The sequence below is a fragment of the Mya arenaria genome, chromosome 13 (assembly GCF_026914265.1).
Source record: "Mya arenaria isolate MELC-2E11 chromosome 13, ASM2691426v1".
Lineage (NCBI taxonomy): Eukaryota > Metazoa > Mollusca > Bivalvia > Myida > Myidae > Mya > Mya arenaria.
The window spans coordinates 57737499-57757908 of NC_069134.1; the positions used below are offsets into that span (position 1 = coordinate 57737499).

The 20410-nt window shown below is 33.8% G+C and overlaps 2 protein-coding genes and 1 long non-coding RNA gene across 3 annotated transcripts; all 3 read right to left on the reverse strand.

Moving 5' to 3' along the window:
* Nucleotides 1-1626: 1626 nt before the first annotated feature.
* On the reverse strand, nucleotides 1627-6346 carry LOC128214919 (receptor-type tyrosine-protein phosphatase alpha-like). The gene is made up of 9 exons (XM_052921634.1): nucleotides 6222-6346; nucleotides 5676-5825; nucleotides 5423-5522; nucleotides 5222-5298; nucleotides 4810-4941; nucleotides 4161-4289; nucleotides 3588-3733; nucleotides 2641-2776; nucleotides 1627-2422 (listed from the first exon to the last, which is right to left on the reverse strand). The coding sequence occupies exons 1-9, from the start codon at nucleotides 6291-6293 to the stop codon at nucleotides 2345-2347; spliced, it is 1020 nt and encodes a 339-aa protein (XP_052777594.1). The 5' UTR covers nucleotides 6294-6346; the 3' UTR covers nucleotides 1627-2344.
* Nucleotides 6347-7710: 1364 nt separating this feature from the next.
* Nucleotides 7711-16336, reverse strand: LOC128214918 (receptor-type tyrosine-protein phosphatase mu-like). Its single transcript, XM_052921633.1, has 17 exons — nucleotides 16262-16336; nucleotides 15971-16164; nucleotides 15651-15738; nucleotides 14791-14864; nucleotides 13721-13757; nucleotides 13412-13509; nucleotides 13059-13178; nucleotides 12643-12794; nucleotides 11617-11752; nucleotides 11071-11220; nucleotides 10818-10917; nucleotides 10617-10693; nucleotides 10206-10337; nucleotides 9557-9685; nucleotides 8978-9123; nucleotides 8032-8167; nucleotides 7711-7813 (listed from the first exon to the last, which is right to left on the reverse strand). Exons 1-17 carry the CDS (start codon nucleotides 16320-16322, stop codon nucleotides 7736-7738), a joined length of 1908 nt encoding a protein of 635 aa, XP_052777593.1. The 5' UTR covers nucleotides 16323-16336; the 3' UTR covers nucleotides 7711-7735.
* Nucleotides 16337-17051: 715 nt separating this feature from the next.
* LOC128213464 (uncharacterized) lies at nucleotides 17052-18041 on the reverse strand. The gene is made up of 3 exons (XR_008257738.1): nucleotides 17805-18041; nucleotides 17403-17585; nucleotides 17052-17164 (listed from the first exon to the last, which is right to left on the reverse strand). It is a non-coding gene; the product is annotated as an uncharacterized LOC128213464 (long non-coding RNA).
* Between the last annotated feature and the right edge of the window lie 2369 nt (nucleotides 18042-20410).

Genomic DNA, 20410 nt, shown 5'->3' on the forward strand with positions numbered 1-20410 from the left:
TTTTGAAAATGCTTTTGTTTTGTTGAATTTTGTAATTGCGTTAAATTTCATGGTGTTTAAAAAATGTCAAAAAGGTTAACAGAGGTCATTTGGATATACATAATATTCACTTCACTAAAACAACATAGTATGACTATAAATAAGTATATGAAATCTATATAGGAAATGACTAACTGTTTCTATGGGAAAAAGGTAATCCTATTTTCCAAACGATTTCCAACATTATACATTTGTTATTATTTTAGCTATTAAGATATTAAGACGCATGCGCCTCCATCTTCAGATAAAAAACTAACCGTCTATATGTGAATCAAATCGATCTCTGAGAGTGAGGGGGATTAATGCTATGGAGCAAACTAGGAAACCTTTTTATCCACTGTTAATTCTCATTTGTTTTCTTTACGTGTTAAAACATTCAAATAGTGCATTTAGTAGATAATGACCAGTGAAATATGTTCATAATCATTTATGTTCCGTTTAATAAATATGTTTTATACATTTAGTGTTTGGAACATCAATGGTTTAATCAAATGAATGTTAATTAACAAATAATATCATATATGTATTTTTAACTGAAAAACGAGCAATTATCATAATTAACTGGGACCATAAATTCCAGATCACAATTTACAAAGGTGAGAGACATACCAGTATGATAACAATTCAACACAGGTGGGAGAATATGGACCTTATTTGTCACACATTTCAAACACATATGTCACAGGTCCTTTGAGATTTGTGACGATCAACATACATCATAATCATATTTTTTACGTATGGGTATTTATATAAATTGAGACTTGTCTTAAAGTATTAAAGTTTTTTGAAAATAACTCATTTTTTAGAGTCATTGTTCTCACATGTGATCAAAAATATATCTTAATAAATATCATTTTTTTGCTGAAGTTATTGTTAACAATGATGTTGTTCTGTTTAGTTTTTTATTTACCCGCTAAAATTTCAACTAAAGACATACATTATGTTTTGTCAGTATAATGGAAATGCTTGTAAAGATTTTATACAATTATAATGGTTCAAGAAGTGGTAAGTGTGAATGTGGGAATAGGGTTGCGGTACCTACGCATTACCCCTCAAATCTTTCTCATGAAACCCTTAACCTATTACGTGTATATTTTTTCATTCAATATTCACCCCACATACTACAATTTTACAGAAATCTCCAATAACCATTCTATTTTTAATTGGCTATATCTACTATAGCTCAGTTACATCACCATCAGCATCATCATCATTGTCATCATCATCATCATCATCATCATCATCATCACAGCTACTAATTTTCATTTCAACAAATTCGTTCAAGTTTTTTCTTCATAGATATCCAATAACCTCTACATTTTACACATGTGACATCCTAACCCTAAATGAATAATACCATACGTATTGAAATACAATAAATATATCCAATATCATGGCTGAGGCATGCTATTCAGGGACGAAAATACATAAATTTGACATATGCCTAACTTAGGAGGCATAACAACGAAACGATATTTAAAAGTGTTTATTCAAGCATATTTTAATAAACGATTACAGACATACTCGTATAATAAAGATTTACATCAATTACATCCTTTAGATTATACACACATTTGAGACCTTATTAGCGAAATATGTCTTGTGGAGGCAGTCACGTTTTCACGAAAAATGAGATTTAATTAATAAATAAGTATGTGAACGTAATGAAACTAGACTTCTTCCTGATTTGTATGAGAAGTGAGACTCTTCCAACTCATTTTTGAATAGCAACGACTTCCTGCTTCTGAGGAACACCACTTTTGCAAGTAGCGAATTTTACCTTACAAACCAAAAGGGTTTATAAAGTTTATATCGAGGAGTTCTTAACACTGATAATTTAATGATGTACAATACAAAACGTATTTCCGATTCAGACACTTCAAAGCATAGCTTTGAATAATAACTATACACGTACGCTCTTAGCTATTATTTGTTACAACAGTCACGGGTGTTCCGGTACTTGAGAGGTGTAAACACTTGTATTTCCCGCTTTGCAAACACGTTGCCACTTTAATATACGTACATTTTATAAAAACACATTTTTATGACAACGACAATCAAAAGAGTACGGTTTGGCAAAGAAATGTTCTTAAAGATTTAGCTTCATTCACCACTGTTTGAGAATATAATACACATGTACATCAACTTGACATTTTCATTAAAGCAATCGAGTGTGAAATAATTATATAAAAGCACATTTACAAATAGTACGTAATTTATGACAGATTAAGATAACCAATACACACGTATAAAAAAAAACAATGGTTGCTTTATAAATATCACATTTCTCCATAGCCCGTGGACCTCAGTCGGTGAAATTTGAATATGTTTCATTTTGTAGAATGTATTCTTTGATAACTTCATGTACAAACTGAAACTGGTCCTGAAACAAATTGTACCATTTTTATTATTTGGTTACATTGTCTTTAGAGTCTATCACACTGACTTTTTATACGGACATGTATGATCTTTTCAATCCCTGTGTTTAATTCAGATGAAACACAACTTGAAACAAACATTATTTTTTCATAAAGAAAACTTTTTAATGAATGGCATTAATTATTTAACACAGTACAATGCCTGATGATTATATAAACGTACCAGAGAAGGAACAATCTGTTCCCTGTAGTTCCTCATCTCTTTGATGACCTGGGTAATAGCAACGTCTTGTTCTATCTTCATCCTCTCCAAGACTGCTGACACGACACAGAACAAGCCACTTCTGTCTGCTCCGTTCCTGAAGGTGTGACAAATCAAGATTAATCATACAATGTAAGAAGGTGTCGTGTTCCATTTATATCTTAACCTAGATCGCTGACACAACACAGAACAAGCCACTTCTGTCTGCTCCGTTCCTGAAGGTGTGAAAAGGTAAGGATCAATCATCTATACAATGTTAGTATATATGTTGTCCATATTGCATTTTCTCCAAGACTGCAAACGCAACATTAGAATAGCCGCTTCTATCAGCTATGTTCGTGATGTTAAAAAATAATTAAGCATCGATATAACGAACTAGATCGTATGTTGTCCCTCAAAACGCTTACACGACGTATTATAAATTTATTCTCCAACAGTACTTCTTTGGAAATTTGCAACGTTGCTCTCCTGCGTACATACTGAATAGCAACCAGGAACATATGCGATTAATCATTATCATAACATGTTCAATAATGTTCAATAATAATAAAAAAAAAACCATGTTATTAGCATAATGTTTACTGATTTATCATTGGATCCGATAATTCCTTGTAATATATATGTATGTACTCGATAAAAAGGGGTACTTGTCAAAAACCTTAGTATTCGAAAAATACTTTGAATGCTGTTAAAATACATATTTGAACAGGAATTTTTTAATGCCACTTGTGACATAAATAATCGGTTAAAATATTTCCGTTTTCTGATAAACCGCGTAAAAAATGTCCTGCTTATAGCAACACAAACATGTTCAAAACTTAAACAAATAGTTTAAGGACCTCCTTATAGATAATGAGTTTCAAATTGTTGGATGTCAGACTTAAGAGCAAAGAAATGCTTTCACATACATGCAATGCACGAGAACAGGGTTGTTTCCTGATTGATGTTGCCAGTACTGCACTGCATCGAAGAGGTTTATAATATCTTTTGGAGAGGATGGCAACGCTGAATAATTAGGCCATCCTTCAAATTGTATAAGCTGAAGTTTCCGTGTCTGAAATAAGTAACTATTTTACTAATATTATTCGTGTTTGTTTTTCTTCATCACTATCTTTTTTTCCTCCAATTTATTCGTTTTCACTTTAGTTCAGATAATTGAATTCTATTTGATATTTAAGTTGTATAAATAATGCTGTTTCCGATGATTATGTCGAGGCCGATGATGATGATGATGATGATGATGATGATGTCGATGATGATGATGATAATGATGATGGTGATGATGATGATGATGATGATGATGCTGTCGATGATGATGATGATGATGATGATGATGCTGTCGATGATGATGATGATGATGATGATGATGACAACGACGACGATGATGAATGATGATGATGAGGAGGAGACGGAGACGAAGGAGGAGGAGGATTAGCGGAGGGTTTACATGAAATCATAAATTATCATTTAAACACAATCACCTTTCCAAACCGATTCAAGTCAAGCGTTATCTTCCTTAATCCTCCTTTACATTCCTCGCCTGTCTTGCCAATCGTCATGTTCTCATTTAACATGTGGTCTTCATTTTCAGGCCAGAATATTTCGTCTTCCTACATTCGACAGTGAATAATTGAAATCGAATTAAGTAAGGGATGTGTACGTAAAATGCTAGCAACCTCATTTGTCAACACTGTGATCTTGCTTTAGAGTGACTAAAATCAAAAGCCATCAAGTTAAATGCAAAATGAAAAAAACTAAAATGACGCACTAACATATCATGGGAACATGGGAACAAAATCAATCTGATTAAAAGATGTTAAAAATATATATATAAACAACAGGCTTCTTTTTAATTCCTCAAAATGATGTTTGTGTGAAATTGATCATATTGAGTAAAGAAAAACCTTTATAAAATAAATCGAATCGTCCGCACTTTCACAATTGTTCGTTTCTTTCATTTTATTTTATAAGATCTAAATACTTACGTATCATACTTAGACTCGTGATAGTCACTGTTCGTAAGGAAAGTCAGATATTTTTGTAAGTCACAGCTACATCTTCAATCCTAATGCGTGTGTACAGTTGTACTGGATAAATTAATATTGTTAAACTTAATCCAATGGACCTTACCTTCATTTCACTCCTATTGTTCATCATGACGATGGTATGGACATCGTGTTCAACCACCATCCTCCAGAAGTCGGTCTTAGTCACTTTGAGAGGTGTCTGGGTGATGATGAACGCCCCCTTCTTCTTGTAATTCTGAAATAAATAGCTTTATCAGTTTTAGTTTTTAACAGCGTCGGATGAAATCTTCTCATTGAAAGTGAAATACAATATAATATAAAAGGATATCGTAATTTTACATCTGTTTATATTTGTTTCAAACAATACGAATTTTGAAAAAAGCACGAATTCCAGGAACAAGATTTTCTATTATCTCACAAAACGCGTCAAAACACAAAACGCCAAACAACAAGGCGAAAGCATCATGTGATCACAAAACAAATTCTTTGTTTTTTTTTAAAGCAATGCAGCGTACCGGTAAGAATACAGCGTTGATGTAATCAGGTTCAGACCTCATTCCAGAAGGAGTCAAGTACGGCATGTGGTCCGCGACTATAAAACAATTAATATTAAATAAACGTGAATAAACTTTTTAATGAAGAAATTAAGGTATAACACCTTTCAGAAAATTATTTCAGTGAATTAAGCAAAACGCAACACATATGTACATATTTACCTGGGAGGATGTTTGTATACCGATTCTTGTTTCGGTTCCTCACTTCTTTTGCACTCACATATTGACGTTCATCAGCCACGGGAGACATTTTCTCCATTCTCTGATGAAGTGCAATACAATATAATGCTGTACTTTTGTCAATGGTGTAGTAAAGTTAATGAAAAAGAAAACAGTAGTAGTTAAGTATTACATTTCTTAGTAGCCTACGTATACTTACCAATATCCTAAGAACAAATTGACATATTTTACTCACAGAGAACTCAACATCGATCTTCCGTCTCCTATGGTCATTACCGAAAGCCATAAGTTCTTTATAAGCTGCCAGAAACTGCGACGCAGATAGTGCCGATGTGGATAGCATCAATGTCTCCAGAAGTGCCATGTGCAGAAATATATACTGATCCTTAACGAAATAATATAATTTAAATTGTTAATTTCGAATATACAAAAACAAAACTAAGGTATTCTAAAAAGCATTACTTTTGGTATGTCTAAAACGCGTTTTTGATATATTCGTGTTCTTAGAAATATAAAAGCAGAGATGTTTCCTTTCGTAGTTCAATGAAAATATACCCGCATGATGAAAAAGTATTATCCTTCAAGCACAAGTGAAATATAACTACTATATAAACCATTTACGTAATCAAGACCGTTTTGAATGTCAACAATCGCAATCCTCAATCAGGCCTCTTATGATTTAATTTAATCAAACAGCAAGCCAATGAAAATACTCATTTCTACATTTTCAGTGTGGCTTCACTGCTTTTTGAAACTTTCTAAAAGTATGTTATATTCACACCGGTGTTTGAATCATGTCGACCCTCTGTCTTCTCAATGTATTCACACAGCCCACAGGATCCACATATCCCATCGATAAGGCTTGCTCTGTCAGGACATTCAGAGCAATGAATGTCCCCGTCCTCCCCACACCGGCACTAAACAATATCAAAACACAGAATTGTTGTAACGTAAATGCTGTTAAATGGGTGTCATTTAAACGCTTGTTTCGATCCTTTATCGCTCTAGTACTTTTATAATTTCAGAATATGAAAGTACGCTTTTCTGACGTCCTGTATCACGTCGAGCTTGGTGATTTAATACGTATTCGTTTAGTCCGCACAGCTTTCGAGACGGACGCATGTTTCTACAACAAACTCTACGTGATACAGGTCGTCAGAAAAGTGTTCGACATGTGTCTTGATACTTTTATTCATATGCCTTCTTCGATATACCATATCGTAATGCAATGTTTATAATTTTAATCCGTAGACATACCACTTCGCTTTAAACGGCATTTCACGGAATTTGCACCCCAGAAATGACGTCATAAGTCACTCAAAGTCAGTATTTGTTATTCAATATAGACACAAAAGACGGCTTAATTCTTTTGTAACTAGTTTTGATTCAATTACAATAAATAGGCAGCATCCAACACAAGGTACTAGCATGAATCAGCGACTTATCTATATTAGACATGCTTCAGTAACGTTGTATTTTACTGTTAAAATGTTCTGGTGTACTCACAGACATACTCGTATAATAAAGATTTACATCAATTACATCCTTTAGATTATACACACATTTGAGACCTTATTAGCGAAATATGTCTTGTGGAGGCAGTCACGTTTTCACGAAAAATGAGATTTAATTAATAAATAAGTATGTGAACGTAATGAAACTAGACTTCTTCCTGATTTGTATGAGAAGTGAGACTCTTCCAACTCATTTTTGAATAGCAACGACTTCCTGCTTCTGAGGAACACCACTTTTGCAAGTAGCGAATTTTACCTTACAAACCAAAAGGGTTTATAAAGTTTATATCGAGGAGTTCTTAACACTGATAATTTAATGATGTACAATACAAAACGTATTTCCGATTCAGACACTTCAAAGCATAGCTTTGAATAATAACTATACACGTACGCTCTTAGCTATTATTTGTTACAACAGTCACGGGTGTTCCGGTACTTGAGAGGTGTAAACACTTGTATTTCCCGCTTTGCAAACACGTTGCCACTTTAATATACGTATATTTTATAAAAACACATTTTTATGACAACGACAATCAAAAGAGTACGGTTTGGCAAAGAAATGTTCTTAAAGATTTAGCTTCATTCACCACTGTTTGAGAATATAATACACATGTACATCAACTTGACATTTTCATTAAAGCAATCGAGTGTGAAATAATTATATAAAAGCACATTTACAAATAGTACGTAATTTATGACAGATTAAGATAACCAATACACACGTATAAAAAAAAACAATGGATGCTTTATAAATATCACATTTCTCCATAGCCCGTGGACCTCAGTCGGTGAAATTTGAATATGTTTCATTTTGTAGAATGTATTCTTTGATAACTTCATGTACAAACTGAAACTGGTCCTGAAACAAATTGTACCATTTTTATTATTTGGTTACATTGTCTTTAGAGTCTATCACACTGACTTTTTATACGGACATGTATGATCTTTTCAATCCCTGTGTTTAATTCAGATGAAACACAACTTGAAACAAACATTATTTTTTCATAAAGAAAACTTTTTAATGAATGGCATTAATTATTTAACACAGTACAATGCCTGATGATTATATAAACGTACCAGAGAAGGAACAATCTGTTCCCTGTAGTTCCTCATCTCTTTGATGACCTGGGTAATAGCAACGTCTTGTTCTATCTTCATCCTCTCCAAGACTGCTGACACGACACAGAACAAGCCACTTCTGTCTGCTCCGTTCCTGAAGGTGTGACAAATCAAGATTAATCATACAATGTAAGAAGGTGTCGTGTTCCATTTATATCTTAACCTAGATCGCTGACACAACACAGAACAAGCCACTTCTGTCTGCTCCGTTCCTGAAGGTGTGAAAAGGTAAGGATCAATCATCTATACAATGTTAGTATATATGTTGTCCATATTGCATTTTCTCCAAGACTGCAAACGCAACATTAGAATAGCCGCTTCTATCAGCTATGTTCGTGATGTTAAAAAATAATTAAGCATCGATATAACGAACTAGATCGTATGTTGTCCCTCAAAACGCTTACACGACGTATTATAAATTTATTCTCCAACAGTACTTCTTTGGAAATTTGCAACGTTGCTCTCCTGCGTACATACTGAATAGCAACCAGGAACATATGCGATTAATCATTATCATAACATGTTCAATAATGTTCAATAATAATAAAAAAAACCCATGTTATTAGCATAATGTTTACTGATTTATCATTGGATCCGATAATTCCTTGTAATATATATGTATGTACTCGATAAAAAGGGGTACTTGTCAAAAACCTTAGTATTCGAAAAATACTTTGAATGCTGTTAAAATACATATTTGAACAGGAATTTTTTAATGCCACTTGTGACATAAATATTCGGTTAAAATATTTCCGTTTTCTGATAAACCGCGTAAAAAATGTCCTGCTTATAGCAACACAAACATGTTCAAAACTTAAACAAATAGTTTAAGGACCTCCTTATAGATAATGAGTTTCAAATTGTTGGATGTCAGACTTAAGAGCAAAGAAATGCTTTCACATACATGCAATGCACGAGAACAGGGTTGTTTCCTGATTGATGTTGCCAGTACTGCACTGCATCGAAGAGGTTTATAATATCTTTTGGAGAGGATGGCAACGCTGAATAATTAGGCCATCCTTCAAATTGTATAAGCTGAAGTTTCCGTGTCTGAAATAAGTAACTATTTTACTAATATTATTCGTGTTTGTTTTTCTTCATCACTATCTTTTTTTCCTCCAATTTATTCGTTTTCACTTTAGTTCAGATAATTGAATTCTATTTGATATTTAAGTTGTATAAATAATGCTGTTTCCGATGATTATGTCGAGGCCGATGATGATGATGATGATGATGATGATGTCGATGATGATGATGATAATGATGATGGTGATGATGATGATGATGATGATGATGATGCTGTCGATGATGATGATGATGATGATGATGATGCTGTCGATGATGATGATGATGATGATGATGATGATGATGACAACGACGACGATGATGAATGATGATGATGAGGAGGAGACGGAGACGAAGGAGGAGGAGGATTAGCGGAGGGTTTACATGAAATCATAAATTATCATTTAAACACAATCACCTTTCCAAACCGATTCAAGTCAAGCGTTATCTTCCTTAATCCTCCTTTACATTCCTCGCCTGTCTTGCCAATCGTCATGTTCTCATTTAACATGTGGTCTTCATTTTCAGGCCAGAATATTTCGTCTTCCTACATTCGACAGTGAATAATTGAAATCGAATTAAGTAAGGGATGTGTACGTAAAATGCTAGCAACCTCATTTGTCAACACTGTGATCTTGCTTTAGAGTGACTAAAATCAAAAGCCATCAAGTTAAATGCAAAATGAAAAAAACTAAAATGACGCACTAACATATCATGGGAACATGGGAACAAAATCAATCTGATTAAAAGATGTTAAAAATATATATATAAACAACAGGCTTCTTTTTAATTCCTCAAAATGATGTTTGTGTGAAATTGATCATATTGAGTAAAGAAAAACCTTTATAAAATAAATCGAATCGTCCGCACTTTCACAATTGTTCGTTTCTTTCATTTTATTTTATAAGATCTAAATACTTACGTATCATACTTAGACTCGTGATAGTCACTGTTCGTAAGGAAAGTCAGATATTTTTGTAAGTCACAGCTACATCTTCAATCCTAATGCGTGTGTACAGTTGTACTGGATAAATTAATATTGTTAAACTTAATCCAATGGACCTTACCTTCATTTCACTCCTATTGTTCATCATGACGATGGTATGGACATCGTGTTCAACCACCATCCTCCAGAAGTCGGTCTTAGTCACTTTGAGAGGTGTCTGGGTGATGATGAACGCCCCCTTCTTCTTGTAATTCTGAAATAAATAGCTTTATCAGTTTTAGTTTTTAACAGCGTCGGATGAAATCTTCTCATTGAAAGTGAAATACAATATAATATAAAAGGATATCGTAATTTTACATCTGTTTATATTTGTTTCAAACAATACGAATTTTGAAAAAAGCACGAATTCCAGGAACAAGATTTTCTATTATCTCACAAAACGCGTCAAAACACAAAACGCCAAACAACAAGGCGAAAGCATCATGTGATCACAAAACAAATTCTTTGTTTTTTTTAAAGCAATGCAGCGTACCGGTAAGAATACAGCGTTGATGTAATCAGGTTCAGACCTCATTCCAGAAGGAGTCAAGTACGGCATGTGGTCCGCGACTATAAAACAATTAATATTAAATAAACGTGAATAAACTTTTTAATGAAGAAATTAAGGTATAACACTTTTCAGAAAATTATTTCAGTGAATTAAGCAAAACGCAACACATATGTACATATTTACCTGGGAGGATGTTTGTATACCGATTCTTGTTTCGGTTCCTCACTTCTTTTGCACTCACATATTGACGTTCATCAGCCACGGGAGACATTTTCTCCATTCTCTGATGAAGTGCAATACAATATAATGCTGTACTTTTGTCAATGGTGTAGTAAAGTTAATGAAAAAGAAAACAGTAGTAGTTAAGTATTACATTTCTTAGTAGCCTACGTATACTTACCAATATCCTAAGAACAAATTGACATATTTTACTCACAGAGAACTCAACATCGATCTTCCGTCTCCTATGGTCATTACCGAAAGCCATAAGTTCTTTATAAGCTGCCAGAAACTGCGACGCAGATAGTGCCGATGTGGATAGCATCAATGTCTCCAGAAGTGCCATGTGCAGAAATATATACTGATCCTTAACGAAATAATATAATTTAAATTGTTAATTTCGAATATACAAAAACAAAACTAAGGTATTCTAAAAAGCATTACTTTTGGTATGTCTAAAACGCGTTTTTGATATATTCGTGTTCTTAGAAATATAAAAGCAGAGATGTTTCCTTTCGTAGTTCAATGAAAATATACCCGCATGATGAAAAAGTATTATCCTTCAAGCACAAGTGAAATATAACTACTATATAAACCATTTACGTAATCAAGACCGTTTTGAATGTCAACAATCGCAATCCTCAATCAGGCCTCTTATGATTTAATTTAATCAAACAGCAAGCCAATGAAAATACTCATTTCTACATTTTCAGTGTGGCTTCACTGCTTTTTGAAACTTTCTAAAAGTATGTTATATTCACACCGGTGTTTGAATCATGTCGACCCTCTGTCTTCTCAATGTATTCACACAGCCCACAGGATCCACATATCCCATCGATAAGGCTTGCTCTGTCAGGACATTCAGAGCAATGAATGTCCCCGTCCTCCCCACACCGGCACTAAACAATATCAAAACACAGAATTGTTGTAACGTAAATGCTGTTAAATGGGTGTCATTTAAACGCTTGTTTCGATCCTTTATCGCTCTAGTACTTTTATAATTTCAGAATATGAAAGTACGCTTTTCTGACGTCCTGTATCACGTCGAGCTTGGTGATTTAATACGTATTCGTTTAGTCCGCACAGCTTTCGAGACGGACGCATGTTTCTACAACAAACTCTACGTGATACAGGTCGTCAGAAAAGTGTTCGACATGTGTCTTGATACTTTTATTCATATGCCTTCTTCGATATACCATATCGTAATGCAATGTTTATAATTTTAATCCGTAGACATACCACTTCGCTTTAAACGGCATTTCACGGAATTTGCACCCCAGAAATGACGTCATAAGTCACTCAAAGTCAGTATTTGTTATTCAATATAGACACAAAAGACGGCTTAATTCTTTTGTAACTAGTTTTGATTCAATTACAATAAATAGGCAGCATCCAACACAAGGTACTAGCATGAATCAGCGACTTATCTATATTAGACATGCTTCAGTAACGTTGTATTTTACTGTTAAAATGTTCTGGTGTTAAATGGCGGCAAATTCAGATATGATTTGATACTGTTTATACTGCGATAGATCTTTATTATTAAATGACAAATCAAAATAAGGAAAGAAAATGTAAATGATATTCTTCTTATTAACAACGGGAAATTACGTTGTTCATTTGGAGCAAACGGGCTCGCTACTCGTCAACACATAAACATAAACATTGGTAGTAAAGCTTCCCAAACTAGACTGATGATATATAATTATTGTTGGCATATCCGTATTACTAATGCAAAACTATTAGGCCCATAAACATCTAACAAAAGTTTAAATACAGTCATATAAACCTGCAATGGACAATAATGGGTCCGTTCTCTTTCACAGCAGTGGTTTCCACTTTATGTCGAAAATGAACAAGCGACGAAGCATACTTCGGGACTTTTTTATCCGGCCACGCAGTGAAATGAAAATGGACCAGCTGTCTATTTTCCTCTCCTGCCTATTGAGTGATTCCATATGCATTAATCTAGCAGTTAAGAATACATTTTAACACTTAACAAAATTGTATTATCAAAATGTGGTTCCCTTGTTTATTTGGTGAAATCTATATGTTGCAGAACTTCTTTTATCTAGCAGTTCTTCTTCGTACAATTGAAAAAAAAATATTTAAAAGAATATGACTGCAATATATCTCAAAATATTCAGTATTAAAAATGATTACCATCTTACTGAAAAGATTTTAATTAGGATATTTCAAATTTACCTTCTCAACAGCTAATGTTCTGATGATAAAGGCTGAATAATACTCTGTCCCTAGAATGGTTACTTTGTAATCATCGAAGTCAACACTATCTGCATCTGGCCAATACTGCATGCACTTCATCTAAAACAAATCATAGTTAGATCTTTATTATCAACATAACGTTTCAATTTGCATTTTCAATAATAAATAACCACGAGAAGTGATTGAAATATGTGTGGTATTGGAAAAGTACCTGCCAGTTAATTTTATAAGCTTTATCTGTAAGTGCCCTTTTCAATCCTTTTGACTAATATGAAGTAGGCATGCTCGTTTATCTGAGTATACAATTTGCCAGGTAAATAATGTCTACCAACCTTTTTATCCTCTTCAAGATTAGTCAACATAACCACCTTGCCAACTCTAAGTTGCCAAACCATTCTCCAGAAATCCACCAGTATATCTTTCGTAGGCCCTTGAAATGTGGATGTATTGTGTGTAATAAATACTAATCTTGTTGAAGTCTAATGTAGTCGTTTGATTTATTTTTCATTTGCCAAATTATACACGGGTAGACATTTTCTAATACAGTGTATGTTTTGATAGTAATAATGTAAAAAAATGTTATTGTTAGTTTGTTATTATTTCATTTCGTAATTTCCATAGTTATGTTAACGTTCAATTACCTTGAGATGCAATATACGCTCTCATCTGATTATACCCCTGCAAACAGAACACAGCTATTTCTAAAAGAGTGCATATAGCATGAAGTACTCATTCTAATGTTAATTATTCTGGGCAAGAAATGACAGTGTTGTTGCGCTAACAACTCAATATTTCAGAAGCCCCAGACAACGTATCCGTACTTAAGGAAAGGCACTAAAAAGTTGAAAATCTTAAGACAAATCTTAACTATTTATTATGAACAATCTTACGTATCTTGCTTTGTTTGCCTGACAAATACACTACTTACCTAAACTATCAAAGGTATTTTTATTAAATCAATAGACCATATTGCTGCTCTGGATCGGGGGTGTGTTGACCAAATAAGCATTATATATTGATTATTTTTACTAAATTACATTTCTGATAAATACAAACCATGATGATTATATACCGTTTTGTGATTTAATTAGAAAACTCCACTTATTGACTTATCTATCCATTTTGTTGCACTCAAACAATCCGTAAAATATGTATTTGTAAAACTATGAATCTTAACAACCAAACAAGGATAATTCTTTGAAATGGATCGAGCTGGCCGGTCAGGGACAAAAGTCGTATATTTAAGAATTTGTTTCTGACCCATAAATAAGCGAACTCTCGGAAAGCACCCTTAATCATAACGTTAAATGTGGATGCCTGGTAATCTGCTCGCTGATCATTTGAATGTTAAACCAAAATTGCATTACACGTAATGCTATTGTAGTTAAACACATTTGTTCTTTATTTGAACGAAAAAAGGACGTGGCATTCAAACTTCATATATTTGTGTATCGGATATTTTCATAACATGAAACAAGAAATTGTTATGTTTAATTCCTTCCATTAAAATGATTTATACACTGATCACAGACACATTATTTACGTATAAACATAGTTGTTGATTATGAATAAGATTAAATTAAATTTAAATTGTTACGCTTTTGATTAAACCAATTTACTCCCTCAAAGTCAGGACATCGGACTGCAATTTTAATTTGTTTCGGCAATGATTAAAATACATATAACAATAAGGAAAGTATACTATATTTACGTGTATGTAGTTTGCGTTGATGTAATCGTTAATATGGTTCCCATATTTCTGCAGAACTACTCTTGTTTCATCATCTGGAAAATAAGCAGTCGTCGTGTATGACAAATAAGCAAAGGTCGAAGGCATTTTTGAGCTCTGTTGTTATCAATTAGTTGAAATAATCTCTGTCTCTGATAATGTTTGGTTACTTGGCTTAAAGATGCACTCCCACAGATTTACCGTTTTTACAACTTTTTTTTCTTGGAATGAGCATTTTTTTGCATAAATATCTGCAAACCAATGATATAAAATTGCAGATCGTAGATTTAAATTTCCGATCGAAAACTAATGTTTTATGGCAAAACCGTTACTAGCAGTTTAAGAAAAATGCATGAACTAAAATATAAAACTAAGTTGTCAACAGTCTTTTATGACTGGTTTCCATGGATTTTCGCCAAAGCTGGCTTGTTCCAAGACAAGAAATAAATGAGTTGTCAAAACGTTCAATCTGTGAGAGTACAGCTTTAACCATCAGTCGCCTTTGTTTTACTTTGGCTTTAATGGACTTTGGACGTGATACAAACGTGATACAAACGAAACGTTGTCAGTGTTGTTCTTACCAAATGATCACACCGCACTCTACAGGAAAGGAACAAGGCAATAACATTTAATTATACAAACAACTTTTAATGTTTAAAATAGATTTTGCTTAGAACTCGACTATACATGACACAGTCCCCTGCTATTGAAGAAGCCAAAGTACCGCATGGTCTGCAGTCTATCTTCCTTGTAAACTACATATATCTGGACTCAACATTGCGTGTTCAGTAACGCAACAATTATTAAACTTCAAGCGTTCTTTTCTATTGCGTAATACTTACATGGATAAATATTTTTGTATCTGTTTTTTGGTCTGTTTTTAAGTTTCATGGCTACTTGATATTCTTCTGTCAGTCCGTTGGGAAAGGTCTTTAAAACAATTTATCATATTACAAACATAATAATATCATTATTCGTTTTTCAAACTCAATGGCTCCACACAGAAATGATGATTTCTTTCCAATGTATGACGATCTATAATGCCATTATTATTATTATTATTATTATTATTATTATTATTATTATCAGGAACTTTTTTATATTAGCATTCCAAAAAGATCAGGCCAAATACATCTCTTCCAAAATAAAATGATACGCATACCTTAAACTGATTTTTCATAGTTTCCTTGAATTCGGTTGAGAACATTATGTCATACAAGTCTTCTACTTTTATGGCAGTTTCTGGGACTTCCACACGATCGCCAAAGCTGTAATATGTATTCTCAAAGCCGGTCTCTTCATCCGGTGTTACTTCGATGTGGGATGTATTTGTCGCAAACGAATAATCAGTGGTATCTTAAGTAACAGATGACACATATCAACCAAAATAAATCAGTCAATGACTACGACTGCAATTTAAAAAAAAAATCAATAGAAAAAAAGCATTTGTTACCTTTTGTTTCAACTACATTTCTATTTTTGCCAATTTCAGAATACAAGTTATATTCATCCATGGGTATATGCCGTCTATATTTGTTTCTTGGGTGTTCCTGCCGTTTCCTTCAAATAAAGATTTTTCAAATAATAGAATAAATATCACTATCATCTCGATCAAGAACTACTTAGTTCGAGTTGCCGCCCTGAAACGGTCAGCAAAACAGACTCTTGGGGTGGGGGACACTTAACCTGACACGTTAAGCAAAATAAAACATGAAACGCCTTAAAGGAGCAAGTGTAATTGAATTAAATTATAGAGTAACACAAATCATACAAACTTAAAAATCATTTCAAGTACTTAACGACTAGGAACGAACATGGCTGACAAGTAAATGAATCTAGCCGGAGCAGCAGTTATAAATCCTCAAAGGTATGATGCAGTTATACAAAATAACATTCTGATATAGCGAGCCGAAGCATATTCTTTGAGCTGTCCAAGCTTAAATTGAAACAACCAAAAAATGGTTGTGCTTATATCCGTATGTTTATAGTGGTCATTAAGATAAACATCAATCGTGGAGAAAAAATTACATGTGTGTATGTGTCTGTGTCGCGCGTGTGCGAGTGTGTGCGTGCGTGCGTGCGTGTGTAATTTTAGAAACATATTTTTTTCCAAAGTAAAACATGTCAGTCTAATAATTGACAATATGGTTGTTTATTTAGTAACATCTAATATCTAATAACAATGATGTAACACTCACAACAATTGCATAATTTAAAAGGTATGCGACAAAAAGTAATGATACTTGCCTTCGATGCAGGAAAACTGCAAATAATATAGCAGACGCAATAAAAAGCAGTGTACACACACTAGCCGCGCTAGCAATTGCAACTGTTCGGGTTTCGTAGGTAGACAATTCTGAAATAATAATTAAATCTGTGAAATTGGAGAAGAAAATGTTCGAGGGAGCTTCTGTCATGTGATAAAGCCAAAGGGAACAGGCCTACAATCATTGGGTCGCAAACGATCTTTTTGGACCGAAGGAGAACGCGTTATCATTGAATGCCATTCTGATTTTATTAGTTTTGCATTTAAACTAACACCCTTCAATTATTTCAGTCTACTATACATACGATAAATGATAAAATATTCTTACTTTCACAAATCATATTTGCATTCCACGTGTGTGAAGGAAGACATTCGACAAGAATGTTCGATGTTGAGAAATCGTCATCACATTCAATTTGTACAGTTGTTTCCTGTTCGCATTTATCGTCAGCTATACAGTTATGATTCAAATTCCCGTTTGGAATCGTTTTTGGTAAGATACATATTGTTCCTGAAATAGAAATGTTTCTTAATGTCAATATGTTGTAATATGATTACAAAATATCATTTGAACTTGATTTAGTGTCAATCACGTTCATCAATAACAAATCTACTTTTTATGGTATTGTATGTGACTTCAATTATATTCATGCGTGTAAGCTTAACGCAATACACTGATGATACACACTAAGTTAATATTCATAGTAATGTAAGGAATAAAAATACATACGTAAGTCTGGTGGGTTGCCTAGCTGCCATTGAAGTGTACCATCGACAGAACAGTTAACAGACAATAAACCATTCACATGATAAAATAATGAATGGTTATATTCAACCTTTTTTGTTTCTTCGTAGAGGAGCGGTCCTTTGACTTGTACCGTATATCCCGATATGTTGACCTCTAAATAATTTACTGCGACACATGCCTTTCTTGTGCAAATTGGTTCATGGCCACTAAGATGTCCGTCTAGCTTGCACTTTCTTGGAATGTGTTCGAATTTAGAAGTAAATCCATCCTTACAAACTGCATATAATGTAGTATTGTAATCAATCAGAAATGAATTGCTAGTGTAGTTTACAGTGGGACTATAAATTACATGGTTGTTCTCGGAAATGTTGATAGAACACGTAACCTTTTCACACTGATTCAAACCACTCCAGTTTCCGTCAGGTGTGCATAAACGAAAAGAAGGTCCGGTGTAAATTGTATATCCAATGTTACATTTTATATTTAATGTCGTGTTATAAAAGTATTGTCCAGTATGCGCTGTTTCATATATTCCGTTCACAGGAACTGGTGGATCAGAGCATGTCACTAATTCACAACTAGAATATACCCCAGACCAGTTACCGTCAGTAGAGCATCTCAGGGAATTCCCATTTCCTGTGAGTTTGTATCCAGTATTACATTGCGGTGTCACAAAGGCATTAACATGATATGGATTCTGTTCAGAATAAAACCCATTTCGAATTTCTGGAGGCTCGTTACAGGTAACTTGTTCACAGTTCAATGAATGAGGGCTCCAAAGTTTGTCTCTTTGGCATGTTGTATTGACTGCAGTGGATGATATATACCCAGGTTTACATTGAACTTGCAACATGGTTCCATAAAATTCACTATCGTTACACTGATTTTCTGTAGAATTTACAATGTAAATGGCGATGTGTGTCTCTGCTGGACAAGAGCATGCGATCGGTTCGCATTTTACATCTTCGTGCCATGTCCCATTCCGACAATAAAATGTGTCATTGGTTACATTTAGCTCATACGCATCATTGCAAATGATTCTAAAGTATTCATTTACTTGAATAGGTCTGTTGAATGGTGGGGAATGTTCATTAATATCTGTAAGGAAGCCATTTTCGATTTGCCATGGACAACCCCAAATACATTGCGGCGAACTGGACCAGTTGCCGTTTTGATGGCATTGTACTGACTCAGGTTGCGGATGATAACCGTGCGGACAGTTCACGCGCAAATCTGACGGTGGTGACAACGGAAGTGTGTTCCCATTTGTTATATCAGTAGGCTTACAGGCAACAGAAGGAGAATAATGAATGATTTAAAGTGTCGTACTCTGACATTATAATGAGAGTATACGAAATATATATTAATTTAAAGCGAGTGTAAGTAAAAACAAAGATGGTCCTCATATAATCGTATAACCATTGCTACTGGCAATTATCTTATACATCTAGTGAACCAGAAGGTTTAAAGTCTAAGAATGTTCTCGTATTTATTCTTAAAACGTATACAAAAAAAATAAAGTGACTCTAAATGTTTAAGTCAAAATGGCATAATAACTTGCAAAAATTTCCACTTCACATAGGGTGAGATAGTTTTGTGTTACTATCCTTATTCCTTGCATCAGCCTTTCCGTTTCACCAATAGGAATTCTAATATTGTCGTTACACACTTGTGCACTACTGTTTGTTTGACAGATCCTTGTGGTTGAATTATCATGAAATAGTACAGTAGAATCGATGCTGGATATGTTCCCATATATAAACATTCCGAAAAGTCTGTTTCTTTCAGCTAAAAACATGCATGTAAGAAAGAAATTAGGGGATGCATAACATCACGCATGTGACATCTTATGAGCGACAGTATTACATGCAGTTGTTGTGAATTGGTATTTTCTTTAGGAAGTTATCTAACAAAACAAAATGTTAATGCAACACAAGCAATTTATGTTCATACAACATGAGAAGAACACAACTTATCTACGATCTTCCACTTTACAAGGGGCAATACGACTCAAAATGGCCTTAAAAGTTCGAAAATACCCTTCATTGACATCGAATTCGTGTAGACCAGTCATACCTGTCTGTGATACTTACGTCCGTACTTTCTGTTTACAATCACAATACCAGTGATACTGTAGGAATTGTTGAATTGAATTTCCCACCAAGCAGTTTCTCCATTTTGTGGAAAGTCCGTGTGTGAACATTTTCCATGTGCAACATCCGTATCCTTATCTTCATCAATGGCTTTTCTTGCATTAAATTCATTATCTAGGTATGTCTTTGGATACTGATCCGCCTGGCCGTATGGTGCGATATTTTGACCTGTGAAGTTTTGCAATTCTTTTCTCGCATTTGGTTTAAACATAAAAAGTTGTGGTAAATGTCCTATATATAACATGTAGTTCAACACCATTATTAATGAATTCGACTAGAAGCTAAACGTGTATAAAGATAATTGTCTTTGACATCAAATGTTTATGGTTATTACCTAGATTTAATTTGTCATTTATCTTGTATTATACTTTAACATTTTTTACTTCTACATAGTACTTTTTTGTGTTTACTGCCTGTTTTAAAGCGTACGAGACG